Below are 22,941 nucleotides of genomic sequence, written 5' to 3'. Positions count from 1 at the left end.
GCAGCGTCCGCTCGTTCCGCGTGCTCGCACGCACGCCCTCGGCGACCAAGCGAACGGCGGCGCGCTCGTTCCGCGTGCACGCACGCACGCCCTAGGCGACCAAGTGAACGGCGGCGCGCTCGTTCCGCGTGCAAGCACGCTCGCCCTCGGTGACAATGCGAACGGCGGCGCGCTTGTTCCGCGTGCACACCCGCACGCCCTCGGCGACAAAGCGAACGGCTGTGCGCTCGTTCCGCGCGCACGTACGTCCTTCCCGGCGAAAACGAACGGTACGTGCGTCCGTTCGTTTCGCGTGAACGTACGTCCATCCCGGCGAAAACGAACGGTACTTGCGTCCGTTCTTTTTGCGTGAACGTACGTCCGTCCCGGCGAAAACGAACGGTACGTGCGTCCGTTCGTTTCGCGTGAACGTACGTCCTTCCCGGCGAAAACGAACGGTACGTGCGTCCGTTCGTTTCGCGTGAACGTACGTCCGTCCCGGCGAAAACGAACTGTACGTGCGTCCGTTCGTTTCGCGTGAACGTACGTCCGTCCTGGCGAAAACGAACGGTACGTGCGTCGTTCGTTTCGCGTGAACGTACGTCCGTCCTGGCGAAAACGAACGGTACGTCATAGAAGTTCCGAATCAAGTTGAAGTTAAAATTAATACGATTAAAAATTTCAAATATATAATATAAATCGATATAAAATAAAATAAAATAAAGAAGTGAGGTACAATAAAGTAGTCCATCGCTTAAAAATCAATGACAAAACTTTAAAATGATTTAACACTATTTAGAGTTAGAATGCAAAGTTCTATACTTCCCTCGGGTATATTTTATAGTTTAAAAACAGTAGACATCAATAGGTAAGTCCGTATCAGTTGGGTATATACAAGAGTGAATACAGGCACCCAGCAGGTAAAGCTTGTAGAATTTAATTCTGCTCACCATGTCCAAAAGTTCTGAAAACTACATGGGTCAAAAGACAAATACAGCACCCAGTAGGTATCAATCGGCAAAATCAATTTCACGAAAAACACGTGCAATGCCTATGGCCATTTCGTGGGAACACCACTGTATTCTAAACACAATAGAGTGCAAACTAGTGATATTTTTACTATAGGCACGAAGGCCTCGTTACAAAGAAGGGGGACATTACAAGGACAGACAACACAAAACGTGGGGTACATAAAGCGAATTATGAAATGAAATGAGTAAATTACAATATGATGATGGAATGGCTTACGCGTCTCCCAAAGCTCGCAGTTTCATTTAACAGTTTTCTTATACAGTTCTTCATTTTTTTTTCTTTTTATGATTCTTTTATGATTAAGTATAGTTTTAGTTCCTCCGCCGTTACGACGCTTGGCAAAGTGTTGTAGCCCACATATAATCCACTTAGTTGGAAATCAAATCTGTTCATTTCTCGCAGCTTCGTCGCTATCCATTCCTCCACCACTATTGCTTTTGTTTCATCATCAAACGTTCCGGGTTCTAATTTCAGTCGTACCAATCCTTTTATCTTGGCTATCGTTTTTTCCGTTTCTAAATCCTTATTGTAGAAAAGTATTGTTCTAATATTTTTAAAATCTACCTTTCCGATTATCCTTCCTTCTGTTCCATCAACACAGTCCACCAGTTTAGCCACCTCTCGTGTCTTGTCATCAGTTTTTCCTGCTTTGTGTCTTGGGTTTCAATCTTAGTTACGTTCTGTTCCTCGCTATCATTTCCATCTTCCATCATCTTTTTTTTCTTTCCCCTTTTCTTTCTTTTTGGGGACTTTGGTGGTAATTCAGTCCGCATACGTTTTTTTCTCCATGGTCCTCAGTCTCTTCCTGCTTTTCTTCCTCTTCCTGTTCGGTCTGCACCATTTCCTCCTCACAGACCTCTGTTTCTTCTACTTCGTCTTCTTCTACGATTATTTCTCTGCGAGGACACACCGCTTGCATGTGTCCTCTACTTCTGCATTTGTAGCATACGGGTTGCCTTCCCTCCACCACGATCCGTAAACGAGTGTCATCGGGAAGCACTAATTCCTCAGCAATGTTGTGCAGGTCCGGTAGGGTAATGCGGGCCAGAATTTCTACCCCAAAACCCCACCATTCGATTTCTCTTGACCTCTCCAGTTTAATGATATCCACCTTGTCTTTGCATTTATATACCGCTGCTACCAACCATTCCATATCTATCTCCAGCGGTACTCTACCAATCCTCACTCTCGCCGCCCTTCTACCGCAATACACTGGTAAAAGGGTCCACTCTTCCGTTCTCAGAGGCATGGTAGAGTATTTCTTAGCTCTTTGCTCCGTCTTGAAATACACCTTCATCGTTCCGTATTTCTTCCCTCTCATAAACAGCACAACTTCCTCTGGGATTTCCTTCAGACACTTCTCGATCATTTCAGTGTCCGCAATTTCTATTTTCTTGGATCCAATTCTTAAAGTTTTATATGTGATAATTTTCTTTGCTGCTTCTTCCATCACTTCTTTGGGTGGCTCAACCCGCAAACAGTCTCCCTTCTTCAAATATTTGAAATGTTTCTTCAAATTTTCCATTTCCACCTTCACCTCTCTCATTCCCATGTCGCTGGTCGGCCGGCCGCTGCTAGCTGCAGCTGCGTAGCTGGTAGTCATATTAAACCACCTCAGCAACGGCTTTCAACAACAAAACAATTCAAATAAAACTGCAACAATATAATAACAGTTCCTCAACAAATTCCTACAACGTATTTCTACTCGCACGCTCCTTCAAAACATGACTACTATCAGGGTAAACTTACACACAAATGTCAAGACCTGCAATCTCTTTATTACCCACAAGGGGCGAAACATAGAAGGGACAATACATCTGATTTGGGGGGTCAAATAAAAATATGGTTACACAATAAAATCGACGTAAAATAAAAATTTAGCAATTAAAAATTACAATGAAAATCGGTTTAAATCGAATGGTATACAAAAACAAAAACCAACATAAAACAATGAAGTGGGGGACTGGGTTTCGCTCCGACCCCACGAGCCCCATCCCACCACTGACACTTTTGAAGACACTTATGGCGTATTCAATTGCTCTCTTTCACTCGCAACTCTCGTGCGACATGCTTCCATCTAGATCGAAACACTTTCTCCGACAAGCACTTTCTCTCCAGCCGCATCTTTCTTTTCAAATGAAAAGAAAAATATTTTACCATATTTTGGCTGGAGATAAAAGTGCATGTCTTGATTCCTTCCGTTCTAGTCTTCCACACTACCTCTTTCGCTACTGCTATTGTAATAAGGAAACATTTCTTACCTTCGTTTGATAACAAACTAGGCGGGTCAATTTTTATGATTGACTCGGCCGACAACTGTACTCTTCCCTCACTTTACACTAGGTGTTCCACGTAAACCCACATCTCAGAAATCTCCGGACACCGTACAAAAGCGTGCAGGACGGTATCCCTATCCTGCCCGCATCTTGAATAGGTCGGAGATGTCTGCATTCCGTGTCTTGCAAGTTTATCGCGAACGGGCAAGGCTCCTCTGTAGCATTGCCAGGTCAAAGACATTTGGAAATTATCCAATGACTTCAACCCGAATGTACGGAAGAACAGGCTGTCGAGTTCGATAAATCCGAGACCCAGGGTCGTTCCCAGGCCATCGTCACATTCTGCCTCTACTAACCCTCTATAAAAGAATGCTGTAGAACCCCCGCTGCCGGAGTTGCCCGAGCGACGGAATAGCAGGAGTGCCTTACGACACTCCGTATACCACATATTCAACCTCGATCTGCGAAAGCACCAAGCCTCCTTTGCATTCATACTCGCAAAGTTGGGGAACGTTTGTCTAGCCAACGGAGTCCACACCTGGTCACCATCCAGGAGTATCCAAAGATGCCTCAACCTCAACGCATGCTTGCGCATCATCAGCCAAGGCATCCCTAAACCTCCTTTTAACGGTTTATGACAACAGATAGAGCGTCTCACAAGTGGCTTCGAGCCCCTCCACAAAAAGTGAACGATCTGTCTTTCCAACTTGGTCAACCACGAATCAGGGCAAGGAACGACGGTCAGGAGGTAGGTAATAACCGATGCGATAAACACATTGGCTACCTCCGCCCTCTCTTTCAAGGATAGCCTTCGCCAAGACCATCTCTTGGCTATGGTGGCTATCTTGCTCGATACCTCTGCCCAGTTCTTCTCCAGCTGGAGGTCTGGACCGAACCAAACCCCCAGCAACTTAACCGGTCCCTCCGTCCAGCGTCCTACGACGCTATCCGAAGGCATCGACTTGCCCCTCCAGGTACCGAGTTGCAAGCCGACTGACTTATCCCGATTAATCTTTGCTCCTGCCACCGTCTCGTACTCCTCAACAACCTCGCCTACTTTACGCAAGCGTGTCGTTGAGGTCACGCTGATGGTGATGTCGTCCGCATACGCTGTAACAAACTCCCCCAAGCCCGGCGCTCTCGGGATCTCTCTCAGCTTTCTCAGCAGCGGCTCGAGAGCCACCACGTACAAAAGCGGAGAGAGTGGACACCCTTGACGCACCGAATGCTTGATGCATGGTACGAGTGAATGATATGGTACGAGTGAATGATATGGTACGAGTGAATGATCCATCTGAGGAAACCGAGGCGCAAGCCAAACCCCACAAGAACACTCACCAGGTATCGATGGTCGACCCTATCGAAAGACTTAGCTTGGTCTAAATGAACCAAAGCCCCCCCCCTCTGCCAGTCTTAGCCCCAAACCTCTCTATGGTATAGCGTATAAGATGGAAATTATCCTGGATGGTCCAACCCGGGATGGCACATGTCTGTGCCACCCCGATCACACCATCCGCGACACGCGCCAACCTTTTCGCTAGTACCTTGGCCAAAATCTTCACTTCTGTATTTAACAGAGTGATGGGCCTAAAGTTATCTAAACAATCCCCCTTGCTTGGGTCCTTCCTGACTAGTGTCACCACTCCCCAGTGCACAGATCTGGGAATAAACCCATTCTGTTGCCAGTTCGTGTACACACAAGCCAACAGGTGTCCGAGCAGTCTGGCATACTTTTATATAATTCATAGGGTAGGCCATCGAGTCCCGGCGATTTGCCCCTCCCACAGTTCGCCAACGCCTCGATTATCTCCTCAGTCGTGATCGGTCCATCACAAGCCTCCGCATTCGGCCCCGAGAGGCGTGGCAGCCTGGCAAGGAAGCTCTCGAGGTCTTCCCTACCACGCGGCTCGCCATCACCCCCGAAAAGCCGAGCGAAGTGCTCCTGAAAGGCCTCACACATCTCCTCGGGATCGTCTACCAATACGCCCTGCAGGATCGCCACAGACCGAATGATGGAGCCATTACTCCGTTGAGCCTCCACCACTCGGGCCCATCCGGCAGCTTTGATTCCTTCGCAACCCATTGCACGAATTTTTACTCTGATAATACTTCCCACGTGTTGGCTTTCGAGGTGCTGGTTTAATTCCAGTCTCTTGGCCTTCACTTGGTCCGCATTACCATTCTCCATGGCTTTATCTAACTCCTAAGCTAGGCCATCTCCTATACTATGTTCCTTCTTAGCTATGCCTATACTAAATCTAATTGAATCGTACTTTATGGCTTGCTTAAGGGCGTACCACCATTTATTATTAATGATGACACCTATAAGTGCCCTTTGAATAATTAACTTGATCCGCTTTCTGTACTCCTCGTTCGCCAATAAGGACTTATTGAGTTTCCAGTAGCCAGATCCCTGTCTATACATCTTATCTACAGTCAGCTCGTTTGTGACCATCTTGTGGGTCACTGTAGCTGACTAGGTAAAACTGTGGACACTTAACTATGTCTTTATCTACTTTTCTTATCAATATCCTATCTAGATAAGACCCATCGCTATTTGACCACGTCCACTGTGGAGCGTTTGGGTGTTCCAGTCTATACGGGTCTATCAGCTGAAAGTGGCTGAGCAGGTCCCGAAAGCCAGGATTTGCTGTTCTATCTGTCTGCGAGCCAACACAATCAACACGCGCATCGTCAATTGTGTTGAAGTCACCTAACACGACTAAAGAATGCGACGTCGAAAGAAATTTCCCGAGATCACGGAAATATCGACTCTGAGAACCAGTTGAATTGGGTGCATAAATTGCGACCAACCTGACTGTCTTACCACAACTGAATGTCAAATCCAGGACGACCAGCCTGCCTTCTGGATCAATAAAAACAGACTTTACCTCAGGGACCCGGTTTCTTTTTATTAAGACCAACACCCCACCCCCGCCTCCCGCCCGACATGGAGAGACGTATCTCTCATAGCCGTTCAAGAAGGGGAGCATATCTCTTGGCCCGCTTATCCGGGTTTCTGTGGCAGCAATTACATCCAAATTCCGCGACCTGATGTCATTTAGGAAGCGCCCTTGCTTCCAACTCGACGACAGGCCGCGTACATTTATACATCCAATATGAATAGCCATAAATGTCTAACCTTAATCAGTGTCAGGCGGGGGGGGGGGGGAAACCCCTGCCTTTTCCACTTCCTCTGAGGCCTGTGGAGTCGGAGGTAAAAAATTCTCCGATATGGTTGGGGTGTAGTCCAGTCTCGGGGCCCCAATGTCTTTTCTATAATTATTGTAAAAAATATTAAAGATTTTCCTGGAAGTTTTGTAAATTGCTTTGCCATTTTTGGCTTCAATTTTCCGCATCCTTCCTTTGTCAATTGTTGCCAGGTGATTCATCAGCTCTCTATTTGAGGTTCGAACCACCATGTAGCAACTGTCTAATCTGTCTTTTGTTTTTTTTTTTTCTGTTTGCTTGTCTTCTGTTGGGGAGGGTTGTTTTAATTTTATTTTGTTGGACACAGTAGTTCAACCCTCTCCAACTTTTTCCACTGGCACTGGCGTTTCATAATCTTTTTTTGTTTTTGCTTCTTCTTGTTTCTTCTCAGTTTCTGAGTCCTCCATTTTTTTTCTCCTTCCATTTCCACCTGGGTTGCTTTCTTTTTCTCCTCCATCTTCTGTTGGCAGTTCGCCCTGAGGTGGCCTTTATTCCCACATTGAAAGCAACGAGGTTTGCGGCCTTCTACCGACACGACCAGACGTGTCCCGCCAACCTCGAAACTTTCAATTATGTCCTCTAGAGTGGCTTGTTCAGCCTCAATGATTATTTTCAGGGCCTGGCCGTACCTCAGTCGTGGTTCAATCACTGTTGCATCCAGTATGGAGATTTTTTCCTCCAGGCCCATTGTTGTGGCGGCGACAAGCCACTCCAGGTCCACCTCAGGGGGGATGTTGTTTATGGTGATTTGTGACGGTCTCCTACCCATATACAATGGTAGGAGAACTACTTTTTCTCTTTCTAGAGGTTCTATTGAATGGAGCCGAGCAGCTTCCTCCGACTCCATTCTCACCTCTACCGTCGCATAACTTTTGCCTCTAGTGATAAATGTAATTTTTTTTTTAAATCTGCTTCCGAAACATATTCAATTTTCTTTTCTTTTATATTGAAAGTTTTGAAGATTATAGTTTTTTTTGTTTTTTTTTTTGGATGTCTTCTAAGAAACTTTGGGGAGAGGTTGCAATAACGCCGTGCCCCTCCCTTTTCATCATCTCTTTATGCTTTTCAGCATTGTTGAAGTCTATTTTTCTTTTTTTCTCTCCTGCGACCGCTGCAAAATCCAGCTTCTTTTTTGGTCTTTCCTTTTCCTTTTCCTGAACCTTTTTTAAGCTTTCCGCTTCCATATTCTTCTTTTCCATTGCTGGTTGATCCTTCAGTTGCTCCTCCTCACATACTTCTGCCATTGCTGGCCGCTGTTTATCGTCACTCACCTCTTCCACTTCAGGAACATATATATTACTTCTCCCCGTCATCGTGTAGGCTTCCCTACACTGGGAAACCGTTTCTGGTTTCACCAACTGCAACAAATTATCTTTTTTTCCAAAAATTCACAGATAAGTTAACACAATGACACAGAAAAATTCAAAAATGTTCCACTAGCAATGCAACAAACATCAACGAAGAATTGTTTTTTTGTTTTTTTTTTTTAGTATATAAGAGCAAGTTTATATAGTCAATATGGACCAGCCTTACACAAGCCTATGCAAATAATGGGGGGAAAAGGTGCTATTTTAGAATAGTCAAACAGGCTGCAGTATCTAACTCAATCTTCCAGGTTTCAAATCTCCCTAACGTAAACTATTATACTTGTTACTATCTATTGTTTTTATATTTATTTTTATTTCTATAAAGTCTCAAGAAGGTGGAAGGAAACTTATGGTTGCAGAAGGAGATTACTTCGGTGAACTTATTTAAGGTTTTTGGTCCAAAAGACCTGAGTATCGCAAGGGATTCCCTAATACATAATGAACATTTACTAATATTTGCCTTAAAGTAGGGGGCTCTCGATATAATCGACCATTCAAGAGAGTACTTTATATTCTTCTTCTTGAGGTCATGCAAATAAGAGGCGAGTGTAGTAGAGTTACAGTATTTTTCATTTGAAAACGAACTCATATGCGCTCTATATCTAACCTTAAAGTCCTTCGTGCTTCCTATATAAAACTTATCTAGTTTGTTCTCGTCCCTGACAGTGCATTTATACACCACGATTGTACCTAAACAGAGCCCGTCTGCTGTTTTTAAATTATAAAATATACCCGAGGGAAGTATAGAACTTTATATCAAGAAGAAGAATATAAAGTACTCTCTTGAATGGTCTATTATATCGAGAGCCCCCTAATTTAAGGCAAATATTAGTAAATGTTCATTATGTATTAGGGAATCCCTTGCGATACTCAGGTCTTTTGAACCTAAAACCTTAAATAAGTTCACTGAAGTAATCCCCTTCTGCAACCATAAGTTTTCCTCCACCTTCTTGAAACTGTATAGAAAAAAAATAAAAACAATAGATAATAACAAATGTAATAGTTTGCGTTAGGGTGATTTGAAACCTCGAAGATTGATTTTGATACTGCAGCCTGTTTGACTATTCATGAAATAATCATTGAGATCGTGCGACAGTATGTCTATACGAATAGCATTCCTCACCTAAATTTGCCTGCAATCCTGGCAGAACCGAAATTTAGTGTGACTTATTCACAACACATCTTACGAGATATTGTTGCAATGTCTCAAGGAAAGAGTGGAGAAAGTGGGAGACTGGTTGAGAAAAGAAAAACAGAAGCAGGAAAAGACAAATGAGGGAGATTAATTTTTGTCAAGTATTTCAAGCGTATTTTATTAATACAACCTAGAGACATAATTAATAAGGTGGGCGTTGGTGGAATAAAATAACAGATTAGAGAAATGAAGCGTTATATTCTATCGTACCTTTCAGGTGTCTGTCAATTTATCAGCTTTTATGATGTAATAATTATTATCAAAATGTGAGAATTATAGATATAATGAAATGTGAGAATTATAGAAATATAATATATAACTTACGGATTTGTTTAAACGAACACCTCTCCAAACCATTATCATCAAAGCCAGTAGGCTAGCAGCCACAAGAATTGTAGCATAAATGTAAATATCGAATGCCTTACTAAATGAATCATTTATAATTCCGTAAGTTGCAATACAACATCCTGCAATACTACCAATTACGATATATCCCGTGCATAATTGTAATGATTCATTTACTAATTTCAGTATAGTACTCAGAGTATCATGTGCGTTACATATTTCTGTAATCTCTTTATGTTTCCTAATTAAATATTTATTAGCTGATCGCTTTTCTTCTACATTTCGTCGGGCGTCAGTCGTTACTTTGTTAAATTCATAAGTTAGTGCAGACGTTATTGCATAGTTCATATAGTAATCAAATAACGCTGACGTAAATGAGATGCTATTAATTAAAATCTGTATTGTTATAATTGGTATGTCATATGGATTGTTAATGGGCATTGGAAATGTTAAGGAACTCCGAAAAATCTCTTTGGAAAGCGCGAACACGTGTTCCATAATAAAGTAATGCATGGTAGGTATCATTATAATAAAATAGAGGGATTTATGGGAAAATATGAATGTAGAATTATAGAATTTTCTATCGTCTTCTTGGACCGTCAGTCCACTGAATGCTTCAATTATTTGCTCGTCTTTAGATTCGCTGAACATTTTCGTCAAACAATAGAGAGAAAAGAAACACTGGGCAAATATTTTGTAAATATTTGCAAATATTTCATCAGTATTGCTATTATTCTGACGTATTAAGTGCGCTATGTCACGAATGGGTCTTACAATCAAATATATACAATACACTAGATAAACGCAATAAAAACAGATTGTTTTAAATTTGAGTGATTTCAGTGATGGGACATTTATCAGTGATTTCGTAATAATATTAATTTTCCGATGAAATTCTAGCAATTTCATGAACCGTGTTTCATTTGTTTTCATATTTTCTCCAGTTCCGTCAACTTCAAAAAGAGATGACATATCGGCAACTGAAACCGGTAGAAAAGAAGACGCACGCTTTATTTCTTAATGTCTTGAATAGTCTTTCTAAGTGGCTTAACGTATATCTGTGTGTATGTATATATATATATTTATAAAATTAAAATAGTAGGGTAAAAAATTAGATATTAATTAATATCAAGTTAATACCAGGGAACAAACACATTAAAAGAATCAGGGAGATTCAGAAAAAGTTTCTGAGATCTCAAAGGATTATTGTATATGTATATATAAAGGAGACCACATGTGTGACTCTTCCCGTTAAACTGAAACCAATTGAAATAATGTAATTATCAAAGGTATTGAGGCAAAATTTGATTCCGATATGCTTCCTTTAATGAATTCAAATATTAATTTTAGACTCAACATATAAGAAAATTATTTTCTCCTATAAGTAGATGTTAGACTGTTAGATTATGAAGGTAATGTTGAGCTCTTAATTGTTATGAAATATCTTCTTTCTGCAAATGGAAATAAAATTTAGCAGGCGTTAGTATATACGTTCTTTCCACTATGATATAACAGAATTGACAACTAAATATATAGCTTCCAGTGGCCTCTGTTTGTGTGCGCACGTGCATGTGTGACTTTCTGTAAATGAATGACATTTTCTTGTAAAAGAAGTTAATATTTTCTTCCTTATTATAATTCGATAAACATGGGCGGAAGTGTTCTCTGTATTTAGTTTTCCTATCAACACTTAATAATATCTTCTTGAACGACAATTAACACACCTCTATTGCATAGACTTCAATGAAAAAGTGCCTAAGTGATAGCAAATGGGTATATTTACCATTGCATCATACATCTGTTAAACTTTGTCAACAATATAATCGTTTATGTTGATGTTACAAGAATAATCAATATGCACTCATTCGTTTTTTGAAGTTGCCAAAGAAGATGAAAGAATACGTATGTGATGTGTGTGTATATACATATCATCGTGTATATGTACATATGTGTGTGTGTGTGATTCTGTATGCGTGTGTTTATATATATCTATAAGGGATTAATTTGCAGTTAATAAACAATTAATGACTGAGCAATCTCCATTTTCCTTTTATTCTTTTATATAAATATGAACTATATGTTTATATATGTACATCTCTATATATATAAAAATGAGAATGTGTGTCTGTCTGTCTGTCTGTCTGTCTGTCTGTCTGTCTGTCTATGTCTGTGTGAATCCCTAAATCTCGAGAACTACGCAACCAATTTCATTCAAATTTTATACTTGCCTTACTTAGGGTCCCGGTTGTGTTTTAGTCAAAAAAAATGTTTAACTTACAGGTTCCAGAAGACTGAAATTTTGGAATATGCGCATAAAGATCAATAGTATGGGATACATGTCTCATGATTAGAATTTTTTAGGGTGTGTAAAAAGGGAAAGAACCCTCATGTATAATTTTGATGAAATTCGAATCATATGTATTCCAGTTCCTTACAGAAAATATAACAGAAAAGTCTCATTCTTCAATTGCATGTAACACGGGCAACGCCGGGTATCTCTGCTAGTAAATATATATGTGATACGGTGGGTAAATTGTCGCGATTCGATATTTTTAATTTCACGCATGAGCATTGTTTGTTTTTTTATTTTGCCAACTACACAGTATGGTAGGGCCAGTTGGGTATCGTGTGTGAGAAAAACAGCCCCATGGTGCAATTTACTCTGCGAGTAATTTGGAAACGAAATGCTGTACTCTTTGGCATTCGCGCCGGAAGCTCCAATACGAATATTTCAGAGTGCTTGCGTGTCAATCTGAAGACAGTGCAGAGGATTCGGAAAAAGTTGGATGAGTCTAAAGGTGATTACGAAGGTACAGCAGATCGGTAATCTCACGCTGATGGTTCTGATCAGAAAAGAAATCCCGAATTTGTTAGTCATATCCATGCCATGATTGAAAACGATCCCTCCAAATCAAACAGGTCCATCGCCAGAGTCATGAGAGTATCTCAGTCTCTACTCAAGCAGGTAGTGCATGAAAACATTCGGTATTCTTCATACAAGATGAGAAAGAGCGAATTTTTAACCCAAACATCAAGGAAAAGAGGAAAGACCGCGCTACGAAGATTCTGAACAAACTCAAGTATTTTCTCCAACTGAAGAAGCATTGGTTTTTATCAGACGAGAAAAAATCCTGCCAGGATTAGATGGTTAACACATAGAAATACCGTTGGTTTGTCCCCAACCGTGTCACCAAAACGTACCGAGAGTGATAAAAATCAAGCCTCCAGTGAACATCATGGTGTCTGGAGTAATCACTAGTGATGGCGACGTAATGCCTCCATTCATCTTCCAACACGGCCTCAGAAGCTACATCGAGTGCCCGGAGGAGGTAGTGCTGATCTGGGTCAAGTGGGTAGCAACAGGACCCTTCACCCTCCACACAAGCAGGAGAACCTAATCATAGTTGCCAGACAGTTTCTCCGACCACATCGCCCCTAAAATGTGGCCAGACCACATCACCCTTTAAAAACTCCAGAGATTGCAACACCCTGGGTTACTATGTATGGGGAACAGTTGGACGTGGAATCAACAAAATTCCTTGTAATACCAATGTTGACCTGAAGGCAAGGATTATAGCAACATTCTCCAACTTGAACGAGGAGACCGTCCAGAAGAGTCGCAGGAGATTCCGAAGTCTTCTTGAGGCTTGGTTGAAGCTAATGGCGATTTTATAGAATAAATGTGTAGTGGCGCAAAATTATAGCTGCCATTGAGGAAGTACTATTCTGCGCATGCGCAGGGGACTTCACCACCGGAAGCCCCTCGAGTTGCGCATGCGTAGTAAAACTCGTACTTAAGCAGTTACTTTCATTATCTCGGTGAGTTGAGCTCAGACCTTCTACGTAACAACACCTCGCTCCTCCACGAAGCCCTTTTACACTGTTCTCTGGCAGGCATCAAGGAAGACCTTAACCTTCCATTACCAAACCTACAATTTAATCAGCGGCGGCTCAGTAGAATGACAGGAATTGTGAAACCAAGCATCATCATAAATAAAACCTTTTTATTATGTTGTTAATTGTTCCGATGTCTCTTCATTTATAATGCTGTTAAAAGGTGATAGAGAGAGACTAAAGTCTCTATGACAACTATCAAACTTTTACAAATGTATTCTTTAGTATTTCAAGATATTTTTATGTAATTTTGGTAAATATATCAGTTAAAATGAGATGTCAGTGCTATTTTCATTTTTGCGTAATTTAGACAGCAATTAATTCACAGCACCCTGTATATATAGGTGTTTTCGCTCAATAAACACTCACAACGCCCGGTCTGGGAATCGAAACCGCGATCCTATGACCGCGAGTGCGCTGCCCTAACCACTGGGCCATTGCGCCTCCAGAAAACACATTAAATAAAACATAAATAAAAAGTGGTGCCCGTCAATTCAGAAAGATCCAGCCTGAAACTTTGCCCCATCATATTTATAATTTGCCTTTAAATATAAAAAAAAGTTAGACTCTAGGCTAGAATGTTGGCACTAACCTCAGATTCCAGTTCTGAATTACCAGCACGCGCACCTGATGTCGATGACGTAATTCCTGTCATGCGCACTTGCAACGGCGCGGGATTTAAATTTTGATTGCAATTAATCATGTCGGATGTTGGAGATTCGTTTGAAATTGAAGAATGGCTTCAAGAAATATTAGGAAAAGGGGATTATCTGTATGAAGCTAATAACCGAAGTTTGTGTGTACTGAAGCAGCTGATGTGTATAAACAAAATTTCAAAGAAGAACGATGCGTTAAGATTATCCGATTTAAATGACAAAATCCTCGAGTACCGACAAGAAATGTTGTATTACAAAATAGCCACAGAATATCTTGGCGTTGTTCCTTCTCAACTAAATACGTCTGGCTTCAGTAATCTGAAAACATTGACCACACTTGCCCAGAAACTGTTTTCGAATCAAATTAATGATAATTTCAGTGACAATTGTTATATAATGGCATTAATGTATTTGCACCAAAAAGTTGCTCTGTTGAAGAATGATTGCATCGCTCACAAGCAAAGCCTTTTCGACTTGAATTCCTCCAGCAGTGGCCAAATTGATAACGAACAACTCATAGAAACAACTGACTGTTTACGTCAAAGAATGACCTCTTCGAAATTAGAAGAAGAGATGAAAATGAGTAAATATTATGCGTCAAAGAACAATTCCTATAAAAATCGGTTTAACCAAGAGAACAAGAAATTAACTCAAACAGGCGTTAAGTATGAATTATTTTTTGTTTTCTTACAAAATTATGTACAAAACTAATTACGATTGAAAGTTCTAACTCTGCACTTGCAAGTTTGAAAACTAAATATTAAAAATCACAGCTTATTTTCGAGCGAAGTATGTATATTACGAGAGGAGGTGAGTAAATAAGTATTTAATTAAATGCCTTTATGGCAAATTGAATGAAATAAAGTATTTAATTAAAACCATGGTAATCGTTCAGTATGGGGGATTTAAAATATTTTAATATATATTAATGATGTTGGAGTCAACCTCTCTTGTAAACAATATTTCGTTTCGGTATTTCAAGCAAACCATGTTTTATACACGTTCCATTTCCTCGAAAATAAGCCTTTCTCCACATTTAATAAGAACAACTGTCTTCATACTCAACACATCACCATAGTCGTCCCTCTTGCACACTACATTTGATGCTGCTTCCATCCAACTTTTCTCTCAGGGCATTCACACTCTGTCATATATACACACTGACATTATACATCCAGCGGATCATACTCGCTTCATTTCTTTCAAGCCGATGTATGACCTTTCAAAATTTAAATTCCCCCACCCTTCATTTCTCACTTTTTCCGGAAATTTTTTGTCTTCTGCGGAATACGAAGATTACGATTCTGAAAAAAATAAATTTAAATTTATGTTTTTCATATTCTTAATCTCCGTATTTTCCCACGTAGATTGATGGAAAAAATTCGAAAAAAAGTTTTAAAAGAAGTTAAAAAACAAAAAAAAACTTTAATTTCACATGAATTACTTTGTCATATTATTCTGGGAAATTACTCTGAAAGAAATCTTTGCAAAAAACTGAGTAGGTAGATTACATTATGTTATCGCAGTCTTGTGAGATTTGGCTGCTATTTCTAGCATGTGGATAGCCTGCTTTGAAGGCCTGAGGGTATATATATATATATATGTATTTGTATCTACTTGTTTTCACTTTGGGTGCTAGTTGTAAACAAATATCATCAGAGAAACAGTGTTTGCAACATCATCATCGTTTAACATCCGTTTTCCATGCTGGCATGGGTTGGACGCTTTGACTGAGGTCTGGAGAGCCAGCGGCTGCACCAGGTTCCAATCTGATCTGGCAAGGTTTCTACAGCTGGATGCCCTTCCTAACACCAACCACTCCAAGAGTGTAGTGGGTGCTTTTTACGTGCCACTGGCACAGGAGTCAGTCAGACGAGCCTGGCATCAATCACATTTAGATAGTGCTTTTTACGTGCTACTGGCAAGGGAGCCAGTCAGGGGCCACTGGCCACAGCTACGATTTTGGTTTTACTTGACTCAACAGGTCTTCTTGAGCATATCATATTGCCCGACACATTAAGGGTACTCTTAAATGGGCCTGTCATGGTATATTAAATTAAATAAATAGGGCTCCTGTTTCTATTTGATAGTAAAAATCATATGGAAGATGGTTATCTCATTCTAAAGATGCGTTTAAGTGATTTGATCAAATGACACTAGCATCAACCATGGCTGCAATCTCACTTTAGTTGCTGGGTCTTCTCAATCACAGCATATCTCCTAAGTTCAAAGGTCATGCTTCACCACCTCATCCCATGTCTTCCTGGGTCTACCTCTTCTACAGGTTCCTTCCACAGTTGGGGAGTGGCACTTCCTCACGCAGCTGCCCTCATCCATATGTAACACATGACCATACCAGCACAGTCATCTCTCTTCTCACTACATTTGATGCTTCTTATGTCCAACATTTCTCTCAAGGTGCTTACACTCTGTCGCGTATGCACACTGACATTACACATCCAGCAGATCATACTAGCTTCATTTCCCTCACGCCTACACATATCCTCAGCAGTCACGACCCATGTTTCACTGCCATGTAGCATGGCTGTTTGCACACTTGCATGATACAGTCTACCTTTCATCCTGAGCAAGAGACCCTCAGTTGCCAGCAGAGGTAGGAGCTCCCTGAACTTTGCCCAAGCTATTCTTATTCATTCTAGCTGCTACACTCTCAGAGCAACCACCCCAACTACAGACTTTGTCGCCTAGGTAGCAGAAGCTATCAACTACTTCCAGTTTTTTTCCCTCACAGTGATGGAATCTGTTTGCTGTACATTTTCAGTGTTTATTGCCCCTATGCATCTGTCATACACAAAAACTATCTTCCCAGTTAGCCTTCCTTTGATATTGTTGCACCTTTTATGTATCCATAGCTTGCACCAGGTACATTGTATGGAGTTTCTACCTATGCCTTTTCTACAGATCAAGTAGGGCCATCTACCTGAAGGGGTTTGTGATTTGTCAGCCTTCCTAGTTACTAAGACTTTGGTTTTTGCTAGGTTAACCCTAAGGTCCTTTGTCTCTAGTTCTAGCATTGACTTGGCTATTACAGCAAAGTCATCAGCATAGAGGAGCTCCCAGAGGCAGCTTGTCTTGAATTCCTCTGTTATTGCCTGGAGGACTATGATGAATAAGAGGGGCCTGAGGACTGGTCCTTGGTGAACCTCTACTTCTATCTGGAATTCTACACTATACTCGTTGCCAACTCTCACCTTACTGATAGCATCCCTGTACAAGGCTTGTTGTCTATTCCCAGTTTCTGTATAGACCAGATAAGAGATTGGGGTCCCTGTCAAAGGCTTTCTCCTGTAGTTTCCTCAGTGGTGCTTCTGCCTGGCACAAAACCATACTGCATCTCATCTAGGCTAACTCTCTCCCTAATTAGTTGGGCTATGACCCTCTCTGTAACTTTTATCACCTGATCCAATAATTTGATACCCCTGTAGTTATTTCTATCTAGAGCATCACCTTTACCCTTGTAGCAGTTGACTATGGTGCTGCCACACCAGTCATTGGGTATGACTCCTTCATGAACTACCTGATTTACAATGCGGGTGACAAGACCATAACTCACACCACCTGATATTTTAAGCATCCCAGCAGTGATTCCTGATGTGCCAAGTGCTTTCCCTGTCTTCATATCCTTAATTGCTTTAAGTACCGGGGTAATGTCAATTCGGATAGCTGGTCCCTCAATTGGGTCAACCTTTGGCAGACAATCCTCCTCCTCCTCCCATTCATTCTCCACATTCAGCAGTCTTTCATAATGGCATCTCCAAGCCTCTTTCTTTGCAGAATCATTAAACGCAATGGCACCATCATGAGTACGGGAACATTTCTCTCCCATGACATCACGGTTTTCTCTCACACATTGTCTTGCAATCCGAAATACTTCAGTTATTTGCTCCTCACATCGCTGAACATTGGCAAACTTCTTTTCCGTTACTTCCTTGGCTATATATTTCCTGTCTCCCAGCTTCCCTTTTGGCTATCTGATACAGTCCCCTGCTACCCCCACTCTTCCAGGCCTGTTTCTTTGCTCTAATGGCCCTATCTACAGTATTGTTCCACCACCACGTCACCCTAGGTCTGGGAGGGACATTGCACCAGCCACAGATTTGGTCTGAGGCACTCAGCAAGCTGTCTTACAGGACTTCCCAGCTGCCTTCTGTGTCACAGGACTGTAGCTCCTCTGCTCTCTCCTCAAATTTCTCGGTAAAGATATCCCTAAACATCTGACCATGTGAAGGGTTCTTAACCTTCCAAGTCCTTTTCCAGATTAGTCTACTTTTTGGCATCCTTCTGGCCTCGAGTCTAAAGTCACTAATAACTAGTCTATGTTGGGGCGTACATTCTTCACCAGGGAGGGTCTTTGTATTTAAGAGCAAGCATGAATCCTGTTTTCTGGTGAGAATGAAATCAATCTGGCTAGCAGAGTCACCTGATTGATAGGTTATCAGGTGGCTTTTAGTTTTATTTGCTTGTATAAATAGATTAAAAGGACTTGAAATACTGCTTCAAATAACTTTTGAAGGCTATTGGTGCAATTACTAAATTTCATTTACTTATTTTCAATAAGCTTGATAATGTCCTCTATACCTTAAGACAGTTGATCCCAAACTTTTTTGGTCATGACCCTAAATACAATTTTGACCTGGCCCAGAGACCCTAAATAAGTGTACATACATGTAGTGCTAATTAGCAATAATTTTGATATGTTCCACTTATTTATAATTGTATATAGTTTTATTGAGTAAATTTATATTAACTTGGTCTACCAAATTTTGGTTAAGGTTTCAGCACGATATAATTTTTATTTACAGTATCTTTGTATATTTGATTAAGACATGTTAGTTTGACTACTGATTTTATTCTTGTCTTATAAAATAAATGATCTTCACATTCATTTTTCAGATCTCATCTACATCATGGACACTTGAGGAAAACTTCTCAGGAGGTATCCAAATTGCAGAGATTAACTTCCACAATTCAAATGAAATTGTCAGTCTATGAAAAATTGCCTGCAAGTTTTAATTTATTGAACATAACATTAGCTGAAAAACAAGCTGAGAAGGCATCCTTGGAAGAAAAATTAAATCTGCTTTTTAAACAAGTTGACATCTCTGAGGAACTGAAATAATAACAAAGATTATCAAATTATGAGATTGTTGTGCTAAAATAGTCTCATCATCCTCATTTTTTTTTTTTTCTTTCCATGCTTCCATGGGTTGAATGCATTTTCTTGGGTATGGCTGTAAGGTGAAGAAATTTCTTTCCCGACTACCTGGGTTCAGGTTTAGCTTCACTGCATGGCACCTCAGGCAAATGTCTCTTACTATAGCCCCAAGCTGACCAAATCTGTGTCAGTCACAGAGTATATCTCCATATTTTTTTTTTCAACTATGCAGATAGCTAGCACATTTTTGCTGGATATTTTCAGCATTTCAGTGACTATCCCTAATGTTTCTGCTCTCAACTTCAATAACGGGTGCCTCATGTTAATAATGATGTCTGTTGCTTTTAACTGCAACAAACATAGTAATATTACTGATATTGTATAGACTAAAAAAGAAACGATTGTTTTGAAATTGATAAAAAAAAAAAGTTGAAATATGGATTGCAGTGTTATACAGACAAAATAAAAATAAAAAAAGGAACGATATTCTCATAGCTGAGACTGAAAATTTGAAACAGTGTCAGAAAAATTTAGTTGGTAAGAACACTGAAAAGATAGAAATATTCTATTAAAAGCCTCATGCATAGAAATGACTTGGTGCCAAAAATGTAATGGAAAACAGAATTGGCTTAGCAAAATACATAATACTCTAAGTAACCAATTTTAACTCCAGGACTCCTCCTTACTCATCTGGTGTTCACAGTTGTCAACTACATATAGTATCCATCCTATTGCAGTCACTTCCAAGGATACACCTTGTTAATGAGCTTTAATCTGTTGGCCACTGGAAACTCAGAAATTTCACAGCTGCTTAAGAGTTGTGATCCTTGTTAATCCCCAGCAAGATTATCTCCTATTCCATGTACTATCATCCATCTGTATTTAGAGCAAGCAACCATGCACAACACATTGATATGTAACCTGATACTGCCAAATGAAATAGTAACTGCTGTTGCTGAATTGCCATTCTTCATAGAGGACCAATTGACACTAACATCCATCCTATCAACTGCAGGGAGCAAAAATGCAAGAATTGCTGTTGTGGACTAGCTGAACTGACCAATGGAGGCCTAAATATTGCCACTGTGAAACCATCTTAAATTCTCTCCAATCTGACTCCAGACGTATAAGGACATGCATGTTTTCTTACATCCATGACTCTAAAGTTAAGTCAACAGGTTATTAAATACATAAAACTACAACAATGTTGAGTGCTGCTTTCTTTCATTTGCTCACCTACTCATGTGATGTGTCTACATATTTCTATTTGAGAACAGGGCTTATAGATATACAAAAAGAGTACTCAGTGCTTCCACAAGTAAACTGTTATAATCTCTAGTAAGCTCAGTCCCAACTGTCAAGCTGTTGAATGGGAGAAATTGTACAGTAATTGAAGCAATATGTTGGGAGTCTTTTTTAAGCCACCTTGTAACAGCATGGGTGATAAAAAAGATTGAATAGCATCAGGTCCAAAGCTATTGACCATCATACAAGTGGCATCCCAATTTGAATAGGTAAGATAACAAATAGAACAGTACATGAAGGAGTTTCCATCGAAAGCTAATATATTTTATAAATGGTAGTGGCATGGTTATGCCATTAAGAAGTTCAAAACCAACCATTTCTAGGCTGCATTCCAGTCTGCAGGTCTTATACAACTGAACTGGACCAACCCAGCACCTCATAAGTAAATACTGATATTGCACAGCTTTGCTTTGAGTAATGCTGTGAATCATGTTTAAATGATCCTTCACAATGTGCTTTCAAAGACCTGTGGATTAAAATGTCTTTTGCTTTGAAAACAAGTACGGTAGTGGGGCTGAATGGGATAGAAAGATGTATGCATATAAAATTACACTTGCTGTGTTGGGCATAATTCAAGCCACTGGCAAATGAATAGTATAGAAAATAGTCTACCTAGCATAGCTAAGTTCTTGATTGTATTTGTTATAAATAGCAAAGGCTCTAAATTCTCTTCATGGGCAAAAGGAGTGCTCTTCTGATGAATGGTCAATAGACCATGAAACTCATCTGATTATAAAGTTCCACGGGGAAAAGTTTCAAAATATGCTTTAATCATTTTAGATTTAGGTTTTCTAACACATACTATGTAGTACATAAATGTTTATCAAATATTTTAAATACTTTTGATATTTGCTACATGTGTTTATATAACTGAGAAATAAACTGTAAGGTGAGGGAAAAAAATTACTGTTACACATTAGAGGGACAAATAAAACAAAGGCAATTGTTAAATTAAATTATTCTGAACTGACGAAATAAATTATGGATAATTTCCAAAAGGGGATCATTTTTGTAGGTAAGTTATGACAAATATTGATAAATAACTGCATCATTATTATTAAGGCAGTGTGCTGGATGAAATGCTTAGCAGTAGTTTGCCTTTCATCCTTTCAGGGGTCAATAAATTAAGTACCTGTAAAATACTGGAGTCAATTGGCTAGTCCCCTCTCCCTAAATTTCAGGCCTTGTGCCTATAGCAGAAAGGATTATTATTATTGTAATATCCTCAGTTTTCAGTACAAACACAATAGCATTTCATCATTTATAAAAACTACAGTATTAAAATAATTTGCTTTAATAGAACACAAATTATATTGGATTACTTCAACTTGTTTACTAAAAAATACAAGCAAATTTATTCATAGGAAACCTTGGCACATATTTTCTACCCGTCAGAGTGTAAGTATCTTGAGAGAAAAGCTGAACATTAGAAGCATCAGTTGTGGTGTGCAAGAGAGACGATTGCGCTGGTATGGACATGTGGTGAGAATGGATGAGGATAGCTGCCTGAAAAAGTGTCACACCCTAACAGTTGAGGGAACCCGTGGAAGAGGTAGGCCCAGGAAGACCTTCGTACATTGGGCCTCACCGAGGCGATGACTACTGACCGAGACCTTTAGAAATGTGCTGTGCGTTAGAAGACCCGGCAAGCCAAGTAAGATCGTTGCCAGTGCCCCTGGACTGGCTCTTGTGCGGGTGGCACATAAGATGCACCATTTTGAGCGTGGCCGTTGCCAGTACCGCCTGACTGGCTTCCATAGGATTTTCGAGCGAGATCGTTGCCAGTGCCCCTGGACTGGCTTGTGCGGGTGGCACATAAAAGACACCATTTCGAGCGTGGCCGTTGCCAGTGTCGCCTGACTGGCCTTCGTGCAGGTGACACGTAAAAGCACCTACTACACTCTCTGAGTGGTTGGCATTAGGAAGGGCATCCAGCTGTAGAAACTCTGCCAAATTTAGATTGGAGCCTGGTATTGCCATCCGGTTTCACCAGTCCTCAGTCAAATCGTCCAACCCATGCTAGCATGGAAAGCAGACGTTAAACGATGATGATATATATATGTTAGTGGAGCACTAACAGCACTGTCTGAGCGTGTTCATTGCCAGGGCAGCTGTTTGGCTTCTGTGCTAGTGGCTCGTAAATAGCACCATTTGAGCGTAATCGTTACCTGCATTGCCTTGTAGCACTTGTGCTGGTGGCACATTAGAAAATCATTCGAGCGAGATCGTTGCCAGTTCTGCTGGACTGGCTCCCGTGCAGGTGGCACGTAAAAAACACCTTTTTGAGCCTTGCCATTGCCAGTACCGTGTGACTGGCCCTCGTGCCGGTGGCACGTAAAAGCACTCACTACACTCTCAGAGTGGTTGGCATTAGGAAGGGCATCCAGCTGTAGGCACTCTACCAGATCAGATTGGAGCCTGGTGCAGCCTTCTGGCTTGCCAGTCCTCAGTCAAATCGTCCAACCCATGCTAGCATGGAAAGCGGACGTTAAACGACGATGATGAT

The 22,941-nt window shown here is 40.6% G+C and overlaps 2 protein-coding genes across 3 annotated transcripts in view; one reads left to right on the top strand and one right to left on the bottom strand.

Moving 5' to 3' along the window:
- LOC149134299 (uncharacterized) overlaps window positions 1-10,399 on the bottom strand; it is a 31,226-nt gene extending 20,827 nt beyond the window's left edge. For both annotated transcript variants that reach the window (XM_089355940.1, XM_089355941.1), the window contains exon 1: window positions 9,384-10,399. In XM_089355940.1, coding sequence (XP_089212066.1) covers window positions 9,384-10,376 — 993 coding nt within the window. In that variant the 5' untranslated portion in view covers window positions 10,377-10,399. The remainder of the gene's footprint in view (window positions 1-9,383) is intronic.
- A 2,826-nt stretch (window positions 10,400-13,225) lies between these two features.
- LOC106878894 (uncharacterized) lies at window positions 13,226-20,335 on the top strand. Its single transcript, XM_014928238.3, has 2 exons — window positions 13,226-14,619; window positions 18,869-20,335. Exons 1-2 carry the CDS (start codon window positions 14,000-14,002, stop codon window positions 19,092-19,094), a joined length of 846 nt encoding a protein of 281 aa, XP_014783724.1. The 5' UTR covers window positions 13,226-13,999; the 3' UTR covers window positions 19,095-20,335.
- Window positions 20,336-22,941: the final 2,606 nt, after the last annotated feature.

This window comes from Octopus bimaculoides, chromosome 8, assembly GCF_046866305.1.
Source record: "Octopus bimaculoides isolate indiv1 chromosome 8, ASM4686630v1, whole genome shotgun sequence".
Classification (NCBI taxonomy): domain Eukaryota; kingdom Metazoa; phylum Mollusca; class Cephalopoda; order Octopoda; family Octopodidae; genus Octopus; species Octopus bimaculoides.
Note: the sequence above shows the minus strand (reverse complement) of the source record. Positions and strands in the feature narration are given on the sequence as shown.

Coding starts and splice junctions, on each gene's coding strand:
- LOC106878894 (XM_014928238.3), top strand. CDS start 14,000: ATGTCGGATGTTGGAGATTCGTTTGAAATTGAAGAATGGCTTCAAGAA. Junction 14,620..18,868: donor TTAACTCAAACAGGCGTTAA/GTATGAATTATT, acceptor TTCATTTTTCAG/ATCTCATCTACATCATGGAC.